This window comes from Ambystoma mexicanum, chromosome 1p (assembly GCF_040938575.1).
Source record: "Ambystoma mexicanum isolate Mex_15411 chromosome 1p, UKY_AmexF1_1, whole genome shotgun sequence".
In the NCBI taxonomy this organism is placed as follows: domain Eukaryota; kingdom Metazoa; phylum Chordata; class Amphibia; order Caudata; family Ambystomatidae; genus Ambystoma; species Ambystoma mexicanum.
This window is the reverse complement of record NC_090921.1, coordinates 1116124568-1116143389: the sequence shown is the minus strand read 5'-3', so window position 1 is coordinate 1116143389 and position 18822 is coordinate 1116124568. Positions and strand designations below refer to the sequence as shown.

At 45.6% G+C, this 18822-nt stretch overlaps 1 protein-coding gene across 1 annotated transcript in view; it reads right to left on the bottom strand.

Annotated features, from left to right (window-relative positions):
- The window catches only part of LOC138449245 (zinc finger protein ZFP2-like), a 381275-nt gene that overhangs the window by 192768 nt on the left and 169685 nt on the right, over positions 1 to 18822 (bottom strand). The window contains exon 5 of the mRNA XM_069604754.1: positions 12922 to 13029. Within this exon, the coding sequence (XP_069460855.1) occupies positions 12922 to 13029 (108 nt within the window). The remainder of the gene's footprint in view (positions 1 to 12921; positions 13030 to 18822) is intronic.

Genomic DNA, 18822 nt, shown 5'->3' with positions numbered 1-18822 from the left:
TGTTCTATGATTTTGTCCAAAATCTCGTAATTCTTAAATGTTTTCTCTGGAATGTTGAGGGCTTCTATTTGTCTTAGAATATAAGACTGCGCAATAAGGAAAATTAGATGGTAGATATTTTGGACAGAGAAGGTCATTTCAAAAAGTAAAAGTAAGGCATTTTCCACATTTCCCTTTTAGAAATACGTCACATACATTTGAAAGCAGCGAAAAAACACAATGAATGGAAACCTGCAAAACGGATGTTTTCTAAAGAAAGTAAAATAAGGTAAAATTATGCGTGAATTCAAAAGAAATCATTAACATCAAAGAATGTAATTGTTGATACCAAAGATATAGGAAATTTTTCAACAGTAAACATAATTTTCAAACAAAAAGTGGAGTGTCGCAGAAACAAAGGATGGCCTATAAGCACTCTCATTCAAATAACTATGTTCAGTTACAATGTTAAATACAGAGTGTTAAAAAAGGAAATACAACTAGTGACGCGGGGATTTTTCTTTTCTTTTACAGGCAATTCCAGGCAATTTCACAACAAGAAACAACGCATTTAGTTGTTATAGTGATTTCCAATCTAAAGAAGAACCATATTAAAACAAAACATTTTTGATAAGGACATATGGTCAATATTAAGATAACGAAACTCAAACAAACCAATTGTGGAAAGAAACAACCATACAAAGATCCTCCTGAAGAACCGTCAGATAAAAAGACGGGGAAACACGTGTCGAGGACAATAGAGGACAACAAGGAGAGGACAATAGAGGACAACAAGGACACAACCAAATCATAAGGACACAACCTAATCAAGGACATTTAGGCCACTTCAAAAATTCTAAAGAGGATATTTAGGATACAACTAACCCAAACAAAAGGGTAAAAGTGGACATCAGAAGTGGACATTAAGGACACAATTACAATTGAAATTTCTAAGGACATAATTAAATCCTAAAGAGAGTATTTAGGAAATAATCAATTTAGACCAAAGTGGAAACTAACTGCAAGACATTTTTTTGCAGTGAATAATAATATGAATGTTTAATAAAAAGGTGCCATACCAAACAATACAGTATTGTTGTATTATTTTGACTATCTAACCCCTGGGAAGCCTAAGGGAAACTGTATTTTTGGATTTTGAGCTGCCAGCAAGACAACATCAACAAGAATTTATTGCTCATCTTTATTTATCCTTTTTAATTATACACTAACAACACAGGGCGCCAGTAGCTGCCCAAAGGCTGTATTTTTACAAATCAAAAGAAATACAGGTTTGGCCCAGATGCAGGGGTGCCTGAGATCCAGGGATGGAGCTGGCAACAGTTGGGGAAGTTGGGGCAACAGTTGGGGAGGGCATTGTTGGGGCAGGGGAGAGGTGGGAAGGAGGGGGGCTGGGGTGTTTGACATGTTTTTAGTTAAGGGGACTTCAAGTTGGGAACCGAGCCTATACAGACAGGGAAGAAACTTTGATGTGGAGTGCACTGGTGGGGGAGGGGTGTGATTCTAATAGGCCATGGGAGACCTTAGAATAATTACTTGGAATGTCAGGGGGCTTAATAGCTATTTAAAAAGGAACAAGGTTATGTTATACCTGCGTAGACAAAAGATAGACATAGCTCTGTTGCAGGAGACTCACCTGACGGGGGATAAGATGGAGATAATTGGGAAGAAATGGAAGGGGGTCATGGTGGGTTCAGCATATTCAGCCTATGCCAGGGGAGTACTTATCTGGGTGGCGCCACATGTCCCGTTTCAGTTGTTACAGACAATGGTTGATATGGATGGGAGGATGGTCATAATGAGGGGATTGGTGGAAAATAGGGAGATAAGCATTGTAAATACGTATGCCCCGAATCAAAACACAGCGGCATATTTTAGAACACTATGTAACAACCTCAGCATGTGTGTGGGGAGTGCAGTGATTTGGGCAGGGGGCGTTAATTGTGTACTAAACCCTAAGGTTGATAGATCAGATGGGAAAAAGGACAGACCTACCCCAGCCGCTAAAGCGTTGCAGACACTGCTGAATGACTTTGGGTTTGGAGATGTGTGGAGGGCACGACACCCCCAAGAGAGGCAATACTCGCATTATTCTACCCTGCAGCAGTTACATACGAGGTTGGACTATGTCTTTGCCACACCAGGGGTAATAGCAGAGATCACGCAAGCAGAATATAAAGCAAGGGTCCTTTCGGACCACTCGCCTTTGATCCTCGGATGGCAATACCGACCCCCGAGAGCGAGGATTCCGACATGGCGCCTCAGAGCAGAGGCGCTGAGAGACCCCCTTTTTAGGGAGGATATGAGGGAGGAGAGTGTTAACTACTTTGAGACGAATACTGGCAGTGTGGACTCGGCGGGTACGTTGTGGGAAGCCTTTAAGGTTGTGATGAGAGGGGCAGCCATAGCAAAATCTAAAGGATTGCAAGGAGGGATCCTGGCGGACCTCTGGCAAACAGAGGGAGAACTGGAAAGGGCATTGAAGGGAGAAAATAATACCAAGGAGGATACTGAACTGATACACAGGCTGCAGCTGAAATGTGCTGGGCACTGGGACTGTGTAACCTTAACTATAAAAAATATATAGAGAGACAGCACGCGGGAGGGGATAAACCAGGAAGGCTCTTGGCATGGCTATATAAGAGTGAAACCCCCAGACCCAAGATTAGAACAATAACAAGGGTAGACGGTAGTGTAGCGGATACCCAAGAGGGAGTTAACCAGGAATTTGCAGACTACTATAGGCTACTTTATGAAGATGATGGGGAGAGCAGTCACACGATGATAATAGAAACGCTAGAGGACATAGGATTGCCGAAGATAAGTGCTGAGGAAAGAGAGGAGCTGGATGCACCAATCACTTTGGAGGAGCTAGAAGAGGTGGTGAGGCAGTTGCCCACTAGTGATACTCTGGGGGCTGATGGACTCCCAGGTGAATTCTATAAAATATTTAAAAGGAGAGGTTCTCCCCCCACTGTTAGAAATGCTGAAAGAGGCGTATGAGATGGGTAGACTGCCAGAGTGTTACTCACCACTCCGAATAGGCCGAAGATGCGGAGAACACGACCTTGGAGGTGTTGGTAGTATAGAATTCCGAATTCAGCCTTGCATCCCAGCTCTCCTGAGTACAAGACTCAGGCTTCCTCAAAGAGGGGCTCTTTTCCACAATGTACCTCTCTGCTGTTTCAGTTAGAACAGACAGAGGTGTCAATTGAGTAAAAGAGCGATGTTAAACAAGTGATTAGAACAGTTAAAATGATTGGACAACTACCTATATAGATATTGGAGTGGAGTTGCGTTTCCCCGGGATAATCTACAAAGAATAACACGAATGAGTGGAATTGATCTAAATCAGTATAGGTTCCCACTTTAGCTATAGAATTGATAACAACTGACCTGAGTAAAGATAAATGGAGTAAGAGGAGTCCAGGATTGTAAGAGGAGTCCAGGATTCTGAAGACAACGACAGGAGAAAATAACAAACAGGGAAGTTAGTATAGGTAAGTAACCCCGAACGGCACGAGGGACGCACTAGGGCTGGGTTGGTGCAGTTCAGGAAAGCGTTCATATGCACTGAAGAGCAATCTCACAGAAAAGTCACTCAATGTCCCAGAATCCAACAGAAGACAATGTCCATGAAAGACAATAGATATGTACCTGAGTACACAAATACAGCTGAGGATTTGTGGAGATGATCCGCATGTAGACAGCAAATTGATGTGCAGACGGCAACCAGGGAAGAACCGTAAGACACAGAAGAGAGCCGTATCCAGTAGCATTCCGAGTCCAACAACCAGACGATCACAACAAGAATAAGGGAGGAGACGAAGCAATCCAAATTTCAGGCAAAAGGTCAAAACCAGGAGTTCGGATAAGGATTCGTGTAGGTAGACACGAAGAGGAAACGGATGAAACCGCGTGTAGCTGGTAACGCTAATTAGCAGCAACGAGCCCCTTGGAAGACGGTGGTTTTATAGTCGTAAGAGGGGCGTGGCTTGCTGTACGTCTTCCACGTACAAGGCGTGTCAGGTGACCTGGAGTGCGTTGACGTTTGTACAGACGCCATGGTAGCTTGTACCTGGACCATAGAGGTGCCTGTAAAGAAGTTGTATTCTGCAAGGATGCCGGCTGGGAAGTCTGAAGTGTAACACAGAGTCACTTAGAGAAGCGATCAGAATACCGCTCCCCAAACCTAATAAACCTGGGCATAGCTGCGGTTCATAAAGACCCCTGTCAATGTTAAATCAAGACAGTAAGATATTGACTGCCGTTTTGGCAAACAGACTGTGGAGGGTTATTGGAAAACTAATACATCCCGATCAGACGGGCTATGTCCCGAATAGGAACATCTCCAATAATCACAGTCGACTCCATCGAGTTATTGAATATGGGAACGAGAACGAAGGAGAATTGGCAATTGTGTCATTGGACGCAATAAAAGCCTTCGACTCTGTCAAATGGTCATGGCTGCTGGCGGCCCTGGCTGGCTATGGGATGGGGCCTGGATATCTACAGTGGGTGAAAATGTTATATAGTGAACTGCTGGCCAGAGTTAAAACAAGAGCAGTGATATCAGAAAGATGGCAACTCCGTAGGGGTACCAGACAAGGCTGTCCATGGTCTCCTATGCTCGATATATTGGCCCTGGAGCCCCTAGCGATATACTTGAGACAACAGTATGATATGACAAGCATTGCCGTGGGAGGGAAACGACATCTGATCTCCCTATATGCCGATGACGTGCTGTTGTACTTGCGACACCCGGAGGAAAACCTCCAATATATTTTGGAGGTGATGGAAAGATATGCAGGGCTGTCTGGTATAGCGGTGAACCCTCAGAAATCTAGTATGTTCCCGTTGGGAGGATATAGAGGGATTTCACTGAAACAACTACCAGTCTTACAGATACCATGGGAGGTCAGCACATTTCGTTATTTAGGGATAGATATCTACCACACAGTGGAAGAGGAGCATAGGTGCAACACGGAGGTAGCCATTAAGAAAATTGAAAATTGCATGAGGTTCTGGGTGAAGCTGCCTTTAGCAATGATGGGGCGTGGGGCAATGCTGAAGATGGTGGTCCTACCCAGGCTCCTGCACTATTTTGGGAATATACTGCCCTTGATACCTAAGAAGTTCTTCACTAAATTGAATAGTATGTGCAGGGATTTCCTGTGGCATGGCACGCAGAATGGAGTGGCCCTCTCGAAGCTACAGAATATCTATGAGAAAGAGGGTATAAAACTGCCTAATTATGAAGTCTATTATGTAGCAAGCCAAATGCAGTATGTTGCTAAATGGCTCTCAGAGGAGGTGACCTCTGAACTCAGGTTGTTTGGACAGGACTGTGCCCCATTCTATTTAAAAGAGATGATGTGGCTGCCCAAGGCAGAAATTGAAGGGCGCCCTAAATTCATGGTACTTGGATGGAAGATGTGGTGTAGGGCATGCCAGATGATGGAGAACCCGGCCCCGTGTTCCCTGCAAGTACCACTAGCTGCAGTGGCGGGAGGAGAAGAGCAACTAAGGATGATAATCAGAAACCACTGGGAACCGGCTGGGATAGCAACAATGGGTGATATTTGGCAAGAGGGGACTATCATCGATTTTGAGGTGTTGGGCGAAGAAACCGGGATACATACAGGCCAGTATATTACGTATCACAGAATGGTGCAGAGAATTTAGGGAACATGGCCTGAAGTGGTACTGGAGGAAGAACCAGATTCTAACATAGACATAATATATGACATAGCGGAGGGGGGACATGAGATATCCAGAATATACGAGATGATGATGTCTAAAGTTGGAAAGGAAGTAGTACAATTGACACAAGACTGGGAAGCAGAAGTGGGAGCCCCGATGGATGATGGGATGTGGGAACGAGCCCAAGGGTTATCACAAGAAGGTGTCGAGGAATGCGATACTAAAGCAGTTACAATTGTATATCACGCATAGGGCGTATATGACACCCCAGAGGATATCGAAGTTTAAAAATGTAGGACGGCAAGCATGCCCTAAGTGTGATGAAGAGAATGCGGGTATGGTGCATATGTTCTGGTCATGCCCGGTTATTGAGCGCTTCCGGGGTGAAGTGGTACAAAAACTAGTAGAAAGAGGGGTCAAGATTGTGGTGGATACAGTGTGGGCCTGTTTGTTGGGGGGGTTCCCTAGACCATGGAAATTTAAGCATGTGAGCAAACTAAAGGGCCTGGCATATGCGCTTGCAAAGAGGAGAATTGCTATGGGGTGGAAGAAATGCCACAGACCACGATTAGAGGTGTGGTGGAAAGACTTGCAGAAATGGGTGGAGGCAGAAACCATGGTATGGCAAGAAGCAAGCAGTGTTGGGGGGGGGAGGAAGAGACAGAGACCCTGATGGCCTGGAAATTATAAATAGCATAGTTGTTTGGGTCAATACAAGACCCAACGGAACCCATGGAAAGAGAGACCCTACCACAAGATGCAGGAACAGAATGTGAGAAGTAACAGGCTCGGAATGGGGGGATGGATAAGGGGAGCAGTGAACACAATTGAGCGATGTATAATTGAAAAGTTATCAAATGCACTGCAAGTTGGGTTTGTATTGTTTGTTTGAATAAACTAATAAAAACAATTTAAAAAAAAAAGTTGTTCCAACCTCAGGGATTGGATGTACGTGATTATTTTGAATACAAACATTTTGAAGACGAAAAGGTTGTATTCTAAATGTTTTTATTCAAAATAAGCACCCCCCCAGCTGAATCCCCATTGTAGATTCCACTCCCCCCACCCCTCTACTTACCGTTTGGCAGCACACTTCTCTGTGTGCCGCTGAGTCCCTTAAGATCCAGTTACCTTCACTTCCGTGGATGGGAACCAGCGCTGCAGGGGCCTTTTTTAAAAAAAAATTATTTTTTTATTTTGGATGTGAGGAACCCCCCCCGCCACCCCGATTCCATTCTAGCTAACAATGGTGCGGGGGACACCCTGCTTCCCTTGTTCGCTATAATGAAAACCGAATGGTTAAAATGTTTGGCATTTTCGGCCGTACTTAATTTACGTATAGCCGAAATCCGATCATTTCAATCATTCTGTTTTTTCTATACAGTACTTTCGTGTGATACCCAGGGATTCCTTACCCAAGATAGAATTCCTGTGCCACGTTGATATGGTGGTTATATGTTGGTGCTTTCCACTCTTAAAGTGTTGTGCCACACTTGCCCCCTCTTGCCCCCTCTGTAAATAGCTGGTCTTTGGGCCACAAAACGTGCTAATTGAAAATAGCAGTTCAATTAGATTCACCTTAAAGTTCATAAACATTGGTTTCTTTAAGTTCACTTTTAAGTTGCAGGCTGGATTTGCTGGCTTTGGTTAAGTTCGATTCATCTGAGAGTTCATTACACATTTGATTGGTCAGCACCAATAATATATTTGAGCTTGATATGCACTGTGAAGCCCGCGGGGAATGGGCGCGTGGGTGTTGGCGGCCCGCTGCTGCATCCACTGTCCCTGGAGGGACACCGTATTCCTTGCCACGCCCCCCCATACCCATATCCGCTGTGGACCCCAGCCCGAACGGGTGAAGCCCGCGGGGAAAGGGCGCGGGGTTTTGGCGGCCCGCTGCTGCATCCACTGTCCCTGGAGGGACACCGTATTCCTGGCCATGCCCCCTTACCCATATTCGCCGCGGACCCCAGCCCGAACGGGTGAAGCCCGCGGGGAAAGGACGCGGGGTGTTGGCGGCCCGCTGCTGCATCCACTGTCCCTGGAGGGACACCGTATTCCTGGCCACGCCCCCCTTACCCATATCCGCCATGGACCCCAGCCCGAACAGGTGAAGCCCGCGGGTAAAAGGGCAAGGGGTGTTGGCGGCACGCTGGGGGTGTTAGCGGCTCCGCGGGGGACCTGACACACTGGTCTGGCCTGGATTGGATTGGACTTGATTTTGTGGTGAGTCTGCTGTTGGGGTGAGCCTCAGTGTTGGGGGAGTTGCACAACAACGAAACAATCTTTGAGTGCCCCGGAACTCTTGGAATCTTTCTGTTCTTCTCGGAGTGGTCGCACAGGGCTTTCCACTATCCAATTCACATGATGGTTGGCCCCCCTAGGGATCCCACCCTAGGAGCCTCGGACGAAGGAGAAATCTCTTCCCCTTTCTCCCCCCACCATCTGCTGCAATCCACCCTTCTTTCGAAACTTCAAGGAACCCTGGACCCTCAGGCAGATCGCAAACCTATTGTGGGAAGAAGAATGAAAAGGGACTTCCTGTGCACGGCTCCGGGGGCTGTGCAGGGAAACGGAATGTGTAACAGGAGCCTCTGGGGGAGTGGAGCACCTTTGGCCACTGCCTGTGGGATAAAGAACGTCTTAGAAGGAGCCTCTGGCGAGCCTATACCTTTACATGCCCCTATCTACAGCCTGTTGGCAGGCCCTTTATCTCGGCCCCCTGGGTCTTGCGGCACCATGCTGTCCCCTCCCTCAACCATCAGCTCGGCATGTCCCGCCTGGGAGGGATCTGCTTTGCCCATAAACCTGCTTACTCCCGGTGGGGGCTTTGACTGTGTGGCCTCTGCTGATCTTCTGAATAACCTGGCTAATGGCTGTGAGAGAATCTCAATGGGTATATTGAAGCTGACCAGTAGTCCTGCTGGTGGTTCTGCCCCCGTGCCGCTGAATCTGCTGGTCCCACCCTTGGCCCCATGCAGCACCCCCTTTCTGGAACTGGCCCCCCTTCATCCAACTTCTGGCCCAGGTCCTGATACCCAAGTTCTGCACCCGACACCGGTTCTACCCTAAGTATACTCATGTCCGCCTCCCGTGCCCATGACTCTGGATGTCAGAGGTGTGGGTGTTGATGGTTTGGGGCCGGGCGTGGAGGTGAAGTCCAGCTTTCCATCCAGCCTTGGGAGCCAGCATATGCTCTGGGCTAGCTCTTTGTTTTGTCTTAGCCCTCTTCGGTCTCCCAAACCCCCCAATAAAGGAGAACACTCCTCTTCAGTTCCACCTTCCATCGACTCCACCAAGCCGCTAAGCTGTCCCTGTCACCTCCTGCTCCCTGAGCTGGCTGAGGTCAAAAACCTTCTTCTTGTCCTGATTAAGGGATTGTTAGGGAACAAAGGGGAAGGAGGTGTGGGAAGGGAAAGAATGGGTTCTTCAGGGGTCAGCCCGGGGCGACCTACTCTTGGCTTTGTAAAAGGAACACACTCCTCGTACCCTGGAATGCCCCATGCCTATGTGGCTAGGCCTCCCCCTTCTTTGAGGAGCCGACCAGAGGCGGCCCTCCCACCAGCATCCCCCGAACGAAGGGAGACCAGCGAGTGCACCGGATGTACAGACTTGGGGACCGAGCCCTCACCATTGCGGAAACCGGTTAGGAGAGCCCAGGGCCCTTCACGCCCACTGGGGAGGGAGGCCGGTGCCCCAATCCCGGGCCTGTTAAAGCCTCTGTCTGGGCACCATTTACGTAAAGGTTTCAGTAGCTATAGGGTGTTCCTCCATGGTGTCCCAAAACTATCCATCGATTCAAGAGAACCAAGGGATGCCCTTCGGAACAAATGTCTTCATTGGCTGCGGACAGTGGGGGAATGTGGGTTTGTGTCCGGGGGCTCTTTGTTGGAGTGTATCAGACTGCCCAACTCCTCAGGAAAGTTGGATACTGTTAAATTAGTCTTTGGGGACAGCCAAATGGCAAGGGCCGTCTTGGAAAAGTGTAATGGCCGCTGGCAGTCATGGAAAAGTGGTATCACAGCCGGTTCATCTCCCATTCACGCCCACGTTTGGCACACCGTGGACACCCCTGGCAACAAGCCCCTCTCAGGGGCAAACCTGACCACCTTGGGTCTGAGGCGGTCTAGGAACTACCAGGGGTTACGGGTGGGCGGACCTGACCACTGGTTTATTAATCCATTTGGGGGCCATCATTAGGGGGGCAGTCTTTTGCAATGCTCAGTTGTCCCCTCTTTGCTGTGTTTTTGTTATTATGTATTAGTGTCTATTTTTAGTTTTATAACTGTATTTGTAGGTTGTACTTTGATGGCCTTTTTCGGCGGAATAAAGTTGTTTGACTTGACTTGTATTCAAATGTTTGGGAAAGCTTTGTTTCTTTTAGAATCTTCATAAGTGATGATTTCCTTTTATGCGACATTCAAAATCATATAAATATGTTGTTTTAACTATTACTGAAGGCCAAACAGAAAACAAGAGTTTAAAGTTTCTCAGTAAATGATTCTGTTGTTATTTACAATTGGTTTAACTGGAATAAGACTTTGAAGTTTGCCTTTAAAGGCCCCAGCATTCAGACACTTTCGAAAATGTGCTTTCATCTGCACGCGACCATACTCCACCATGTACTGCAGTACGATTTGGGTTGATTGTTCGTACTCGATTTGTTTGCAGTAAACTGACTGCAATGTAATTGCTCTAACATTTTGATCGTACAAAGTAAAACAATAAAGAAACCCAAACATCCCTTACACCACCACTACCCACCCGCCCTCCCTTACTTACCTGCTTGCTCGCCTCCACCTCCCCTACACCTCTGCGGCGTTGCCGGACCGGTGTAGATGCATTACCCAATTCAGTGCAGCTGGTGGTTTCCTTCTAGAGGGCATGGCAATTCCCTTCTGTGCACGGCCTTCTGGGACAGATAGGCCTACAGGATGAGAAACAGAATTCTGGCCAGCAAGGGGGGCAGTAGGCATTGCGTGACATGGGTTACCAACGCTTTGCAGTCAGACCCCTGCAGTCTCAACTGTGACACAGCAGCCTGAGGAGCTCCAGCTCGTACTTTTTTGGCAGACAGGCTGCCCATGCTGCAACCCTCACAGCTGTGCAAGCCGTGTCTGTTTCCCACTGATACCACCCTGGATCAGCATTTTTCGACCTCCAGCGAGAGGACCATACAGAGACCAGCCCATGCGGCTAGCAGATCTCAAATTTAGCGCCTGTGAAATCTATTAACCCATAGCACAGACGTCAATCTACACAGAACTCAGTCCTGATGAAGGCCGTGTTAAAGATGAGGCACACCTAGCCCACCTAGAAACGGCTGAAACACCTGGTGTAGACGGACTACTCCCCCCAAAACTACAGCACCTTAATGCTGTTTACGCAAGAAAAATAATTTTGTGTACCTACCATTGTTCTATGTGTTTTCCACAAATGTTGACTTGAATATGTACACTGCAATATGTGAATTTCTTGGCAAATCCTAATAGGAGTTGGGTTTGTTACACACACACAATTTGGAGATTGTCCCAAAAAATGTTTTTTTGGCACTGTGTGTTGTAAATATATTTTTTTGTCTGATTGTTCTGTTTTAGCAAACCATTTTGATGTCTTAATTTCTCTAAACGTTGGATTTATGTCTTTTAGCACACAACTTTAATATAAAAAAATGAGATTTATCTCTACAACATACTATTGAAGAGTGATTCCTTCCTTAGCAATGCAGAGTTTGATAATACATGTGGAGGTGTTGTTCTGAGCCTAGCATCTTTGGACCTATTCATTTGTATCTTTTGTTTTCCTGGCATTGCGTGACAGACATTGGTATCTGGTACATCCAATATGGCACAAATAGGGAGGTGGGGGGTCAGAGACTGGGGATCTCACAACTGCAAATTGGGATTGAGGTGAGTGGGCACAGCCTTTCAATTGTGCAAATTGGTGTCAACATTTTAAACAACAAATAGTGATGTGAGCGGGGTGCAAACCCTCTGGTTGTGCCTCCACACAAGACACAGGAATGAGAATGAAAGGTGGGACCTAGGCTGAAGAGCCTGCAGTGAGTCGGGTAAACTAATACAATAACTTTATCCCAAGTTTTTATCAAAGTCATGCGAATGTTCACAGTTCTTTAAAAATGCTACGTGATCTGTTTAATCAAAGAATGATAAACAGCAGATGCCGGGAAGGCCTATGCATTTCGGACCGACTGGTCTTTCATCAGGACGAGATCTAAAGTGAATACATATTCAAGCAATTGGAAAAAAAGGAAAGCCATAAGTAATGAAAATAAACCCACGACCCAACAACAGTCATGAATGTAGATATGCAAGCAATGGAGAAGATGGGGATTTACACTGCCATGCCGCCACTTGTAATCCTGTGGTGAACCCACAGGACCAAGTGGCGCTGATGGCAATCGATTTTGGTGGAAAGTCAGCGGAAATACACCCAAACTACCACCAAACCCGTGATGAGTCCCACTGAGTGTCTTTCCCAGTTTTTTAAAAACAAAATAAACTGAAAGAGAAAAAAAGATTACATGGAGGTGTGATGGCTGGAGGGTTCTGAATAAATCAAAAAGCACTGGCAAAGCTCTGGGCAACCCTCAATTTTTTAAGCCTGCTAAGCCAAGAAGAAAGGCCATACGCACATCAGGGTTGGTCACAACCCAAAAGGGGCAGTCCAGCCCGATCTGTTAGGTCACATCCCTTTTGCACAGGATCTCAAGCAGCCCCAGACATGTTTCGGTCACATTGGACCTCATCAGTGAGGTGTAGCTTGGGTCACTGGGCATGGCAAGCCTGGGCCCAAATCTGAACATACCATCCCACTCAGGGTGACAAAGGCAACACAGAAGGGTGATGGCATCAGGGTAAGGAAGGAATCAGAAGCCACTGGCAAAAAGTTTGCACATGCACCGGGGCAAAAGCATTGAGCTAAAGATGGAACAGAGTAAGAGACGAAAAAACCTTGCTCCCAGGTAACCCTATATGTGCCCAATCCTGAAGGGAGTTCCATTAAGGGATAAACATTCATCCTACCTGCTTTACCCACCACCCTAAATGTTACTTTGCAGAGAGTTCCAGCTCAGCAGCCTTCCTCCTAGCCTTCACAGACATACTCCTTGCACCATCACCCCCAATATTATCTGTTAATTTTCCAGAAGAACAAACAAGAACAAAAGGTTCATGCAGCTCACAGGCATGCTCATCGTACCTGCATGGGCATAGCTGCTGCCTTCTTCTGCAAAAGGTGGATCCATCACGCTCTCGTCTAAGTCTTGCTCGCCATTTAAAACATTGTCATAGTTAAATGAAGGAAATCCTATTGGAAAAACAAACCATTAACAACCAGACCACAAATAAACCGTTAATATTCAGACCACAAATAAACAGGTTACACCAAACCACAAATGTGTGTTACGAATGCCTACAAGTGACTATCACTTTGAACTGTTTCTTGTATAGAAAACTCAGGTGTTCAACAGGGATGTATTAACAGGCGTATAAATAGCTTAATGTAACAGGAAGATGATTAAGTGCTACAATTATGACAAACTGGAATAAGTCAGAACGAAGCAAATGACCGCAAGGGATAATCGCATTCCATGCGGGGAAAAAGACTATACTCTTGTGCAGACCTAAGTACCTGGTACGATTGTGAGGGGTCACAAACCCATTTCTCAGTTTTGTAGTCCAGGACAGTGTGGGCCCTTCCCTTAGAGGCACCAGCACACGCTGCCGGGTACGCCTTCTATCCCCAATCAGGTGTGGATGTTCCACTTTTCTAGTGCTTCCAATCAACTGTTGGCTGTTGAGTGCACTGGGCTCAAATAGACTATGGATGGCCTTCCTGCAGATTTGCTTTGTAGCAGAGAGAAGTTACTGGGGCTCCTTCCTTTTTGCACATAAAACTATCCTGCTTATTTCTGCTTGCTGGCGTCTTCTGTGTCCCACAGCCCCGGCTGTAGACACACGGCACATGGATCTGCAGGGCTTTCTACCCTTTCACGCCCCGTTCTGGTCTCAGTGTCTTTTTTGCTCCTCTGCAGCGCTCAGTGTCCTTTTCACCAGCACCTCTCCAACCTCCTCAGCGTTGGGTTGCTGTGTCTTCTCTCCAGGCGGGCTTCTCCTCTTCTATAACCTGTCTTGCCTTTTATGCACCTGTAGCCACTCAATTGGCTGCTGGTGCAACTCCTTTGCCTGACCATAGTTAAGGATTTTACTGGGACATGCCTGACCATTATAGTGGTGCTTCACAGTCCTCTTCCTCGTCTCATTACCAAAGTGATGTGCACAAATAAAAGTGTGCATTACTCACAGTTGCCTCTTCCTCGTCCCAGTCTTAAAGGAATATTAATGTGGGACAGTGGGGGTGGGGGTGTGAAAGAGGGGGCGACTGATAATACCCTACAAAGGCAGGCAGAGGGTAGGGTGCATTCTGACGAGGGAAAGGGGGAAGCCATGCCTCACCTAAAGACATCCTCTACCCACTCCCCAAGGTCCCACCACCCAGGTGATCCTCCCTCGCATATCCACCCCCAGGGTTGGGATCCAAAAGCGATAGACTTTCCCTAGCCACCTGAGAGGAAGATCCAAGGGGAGTAGATAGGAGGATGCACTCAGTTTCCTCACACTATATATTAATTAAGTTACAGTTGAATTGGATATTCTGTATATAGATGATTGTAAATATCTACTGTTAAACTGTTAACTGACGCAAATTTATCATGCATCTTTTCCGTTTCTTAACTTTCTTTTAGTTCCAACTTTTTTTGTTATATCCATTTCGAACTTGAAGTGCATTAAGATCAGTGACTTGAAGCTAACCAAGTAGAAAGACTTATATCTATGCATTATTTTTTTAAATATCTAATCAGACACATTTTGTTATGGTATTTTTTACATTCCATTACTCATTACTGTTCACGTCATTCTTTTTGCCCAGACTGCGGGGCGACATGATGACGTCATTGCATAGGTTACAATATTGATTGATTGATTTATTTATAGAGCGCTTTACACCAAGGCGCTGTACAATGGAACAACAGATTACAAAAAACCAACAACACTTAACAATGGGAGCAAAATTTACATCTTGAATCATCCAACAAAACAGTGCAAAGAGTAATTAACTTAGGGGGGGGTAGAAAGGGGAGAGGGAAGAGGTGGGGGAGGAGAGGGAGTTGGACAGGGCGAGAGAAAGTGGAAGAGGAAGAGAGAGGAGTAGGAAAGGGGAGAGAGGAACCAGGTGATAGGGGAAGTTTTCAAGGCGGAGAATGGAGGAGGAGGGATTTAAGGGAAGTGTGAAATGAGGCGAAGGTCGTATTAGCGCGGATTGTAAGAGGGAGTAAGTTCCAGTGCATAGGTGAATGAATATGACCGCATCACGTTTTTTAAACATTTTTCATGCCATGTTTTTACATGAATATATAACGAAACACAGAAGTTTCTTTCTCGACCTGTCCTGGAATGGTGGACAATGGAGATACGGTTATTGTACACAATTTTTTACTGCACATTTTATCTTTTTTAAGGCATGAGTATTTGTACTCTTGTATTCAATTTTTTCTGAATTGATTATCTGACCTTTTTTTGATCAGCTTACACCTTTATGCCTAAAAAGGTAATTTGAACTTCTCTCTTTTTACTTTTAAGCTGTCACCCTTAATATTTTGAATATGTATTATATTTGTTACCATGGATTTATTTCTTTTCTACTTGTAGATGGGATTTTTGAGCCGAATGAGTTCAATTTAGCCTCAAGTTACACTTTCTGATTTTGTCCCTTCTCCAATGTATGAACATCATGAGATTAACGTTTGATTTTCATGTGGGTTCACCTTCTAACATTTCATGAACCATTTAGTTTTAAATTAACTATGGAGGATTTGTGTATTGGATTCAGATGACTTGTATGTGCTTATGAATTATCCTTGAAAATGATATTTGATACACACAAGTGATTATTTGTATTATTGACACAATAAATAAGTAGACTGAATCACGAAATTGAAGCTCTCACATTTTCTAAGTGTATTATTCTAAAAGCGACTCTGATTGACACTATATAGTAGCTACTTTACTTATTTGTTGTTGACTGGTTTTCACCAATTTAGAGATGTGCAGGGGAAAGGGCTATCTTTTTTCCTGGATACCATTATTTTTTTTAAAAACTTTATTCAACATCACATTCTCTGGCATTGTCCAAAGATCTCCCAGTACTGGTGAGAGGTGTACAAACAGATAAGGGGTATGGAAGGGGCGAACGTCGCATTCTCACCCGAGGTAATGCTTCTGGGGGAGACAATGATTCTTGGCACGAGGAGGGGCTCACACGCAAACTGATAAACATTCTACTCTTTACGGCTAGAAAACTCCTCATTATGCATTGGAAGGCCAAGGATCCGCCTTCGGCTGCAGAACGAAACTCACTCCTATCGAAAACATGCAAGTTGGAATGTGCGGCTCTCGCGCGCTCACAGCCCCAGAACCCCTTAAGAGCATCACGAGCACGAATATTCAACAAGCTGATAGACAAATATGCATAGGGGAGCAGGTCATAGGCCCAGCTGAACAGAGATATGAAACTCCATGGATTTAAACTATCGACCTTGAACTTGGCACGGGGCGGAAAGGCCTCGGTAACCAACATACTGCACAATTACAGGAGTGCCGGGAGCAGACCATAGTTTAAGGGGTGGGTGGGGGGGCGGGCAATGTTACAGGGTATGTTTCAGTTGTTTGATATTCGGGCCAAAGCGGAACGGCGGGGGGGAGGAAGATGGGGGGGCTGCTAAATCAAGGCGCAGACACCAGCACCCAAACCCCCCCCCCCGTGTCCCCTTGGCCTCTACCGAAACACTAGTAAGACAACACAAATTGAATATCAGGACTTATGCCTAATCTCGACCACATTTAACTGCATGAAGTTTGTACCTATATTATAAATGCCGATAAAAATATTGTTAAAAAAAAAACTTTATTCAACATATGGCAGTTACATACAGTGGTCCATACAATTTATGCTGCATGCTTTGAATGTTTTCATACAGTTGTATTAAGGTACAGATATTTCATTCAAGCGCAATGATCGTGTAGTCTTAACCTACTATTGTCATTCCATACACACTTTGGTCAGTAGTTCCACATAGTTTCTCCATGTGGGATCGATATGGGGCCCATATGTCTTTAGGCTGCGATGCGGCCGTTACTGTTTGTATGTAACATTCCTCATCATTCACATGCGCCATCTTAACATACCATTGTTTCAACGTTGGTGCTTCTTTTGCCTTCCAATTTTTTTAATATACTTTACTTTGCTATTATGCAACTAAGGTTGAAGAGCCTGCGGGTTTTGATGTTGGCCATGCCTATGTATCCCAAAAGATATTTCAATGGAAGAAGTGTCAGGGGTATGTCCATCATCCTGTGTATTGCTAATGCAATGTGGTACCAGTATGTTGTTATTTTGGGGCAGCTCCAAAACATGTGTATGATGTCGGCGTTGTCCGAGTTGCATTTTGGACATAGTTGTTGTTGCTCGGGTTGAACCTGGTGATGTGCATGGGGGTGTAATGAAGGTGATTCAGTACTTTATATTGTATCAACCGCAGTCGAGCGTTAAGTGACACTTCCCTGGTCAGGCTGCACATTTCCCCCAGCTGTGTTCATCTATCGTTGTCCCTGTGTCCCTCTCCCATTTTACCCTCAGGGTACTAGGAGTTGGTGTGCCATGTTGGAACAGGGAATATAGTTTTGCTAGCAGCTTCCTTTTGCTGTCGGGTTGTATTACCATTTCCATGTATTTGTTGGGTTCAGGTTTGGCAGGGTACGATGGCCATTTCCGTCTAACTGCTGCCATCATACGAAAATATTGTAATGTTTTCACTGGGTTATTCCCTAGTTTACTCTTAAATGCATTTAACGTGACAAACCTACCATCGGGAAAGAGGTCGCCCAGTTTCATTTCCCAATCAGGATCCCAGGCGTTTTGAACATCTACGTCCATGGTGGGATGGAGGTCAGGGTTGCGCCATAGCGGGATGTGCTTGCTATATATTTGTGATCTTTAATTTGGTTATAACTCGCCTCCAAGCATCTAGTGTAGTTTGTAATGGGTCAAAGGGGCAGGGATCTAGTTCATGTTTGCATAAGAGGGTGGTCCTTATGTCTCCCGGTGCAGCTGACTGTTTTTCTAGGTCTACATGTGAGTATTTGTGTCCGTGTTTATTGTGCTTGGGCTGCCAGGTAGTACATTTCGAAATCCGGGGCTGCTAGTCCCCCCCTATCATACGGCGCTGTGATAGCCTCCCAATTTATTCAGGCATTTCTACCTCCCTAGACAAATCCAACAGACAGCTTCCGGAGTGTCTTGAAAAACTGTCTACCCGGCCATATCTGTATGGTAGTGAAGTACTAAAGGAGTTTAGAGACAATAATCATTTTCAGGGTGGAGATTCGTCCTATCAATGATATTGGGAACTTGCCCCATAGGTTGAGTTTGTTCTCGAGTATACTGAGATGATCGGAGTGATTTTTGTCATATAGAAGTTTCATTGATTGTGCTATTATGACTCCCAGGTACTTCACTGATTCCTCAGCCCATCTCCTCCCGTGCAGTTGTTTAGGCTTGGCAGTTCTCTCAGTTAGCAGGAATAGTTCCGATTTCGACGTGTTAACTTTATATCCTGAATGCATGGTGAACTTGCTAACTTCTGTGAGTATAGTTTCTATGTTTATGTCAGGGTTTTTAAAATATATTAAGGTGTCATCCGCATATAGCGAGATAATCTGGAGCGGCCAGTATTCTTATTCCCCTGTGTCCATGGGAGTCTCAAATTCTGCAGGCGAAGGGTTCTATCGTCAGCGCAAAGAGCAGGGGCGAGAATGGGCACCCCCGACGGTTGCCTCTTGCTAGCTTTATTTCCGCAGAGTAATTTCCATTGCTCCGAATTCTGGCTTTGGGGTTACTATACAATAATTTGACACATTTATTGAAACCCTCCCCCGGCCCCATGTGCTTTAGGACTCCAAATAGGAAGTACCAAGACACAGAGTCAAACCCTTTTTCAGCGTCTAGTACCATTGCTATCGCTGGGACGTCTGGGTTTATTTG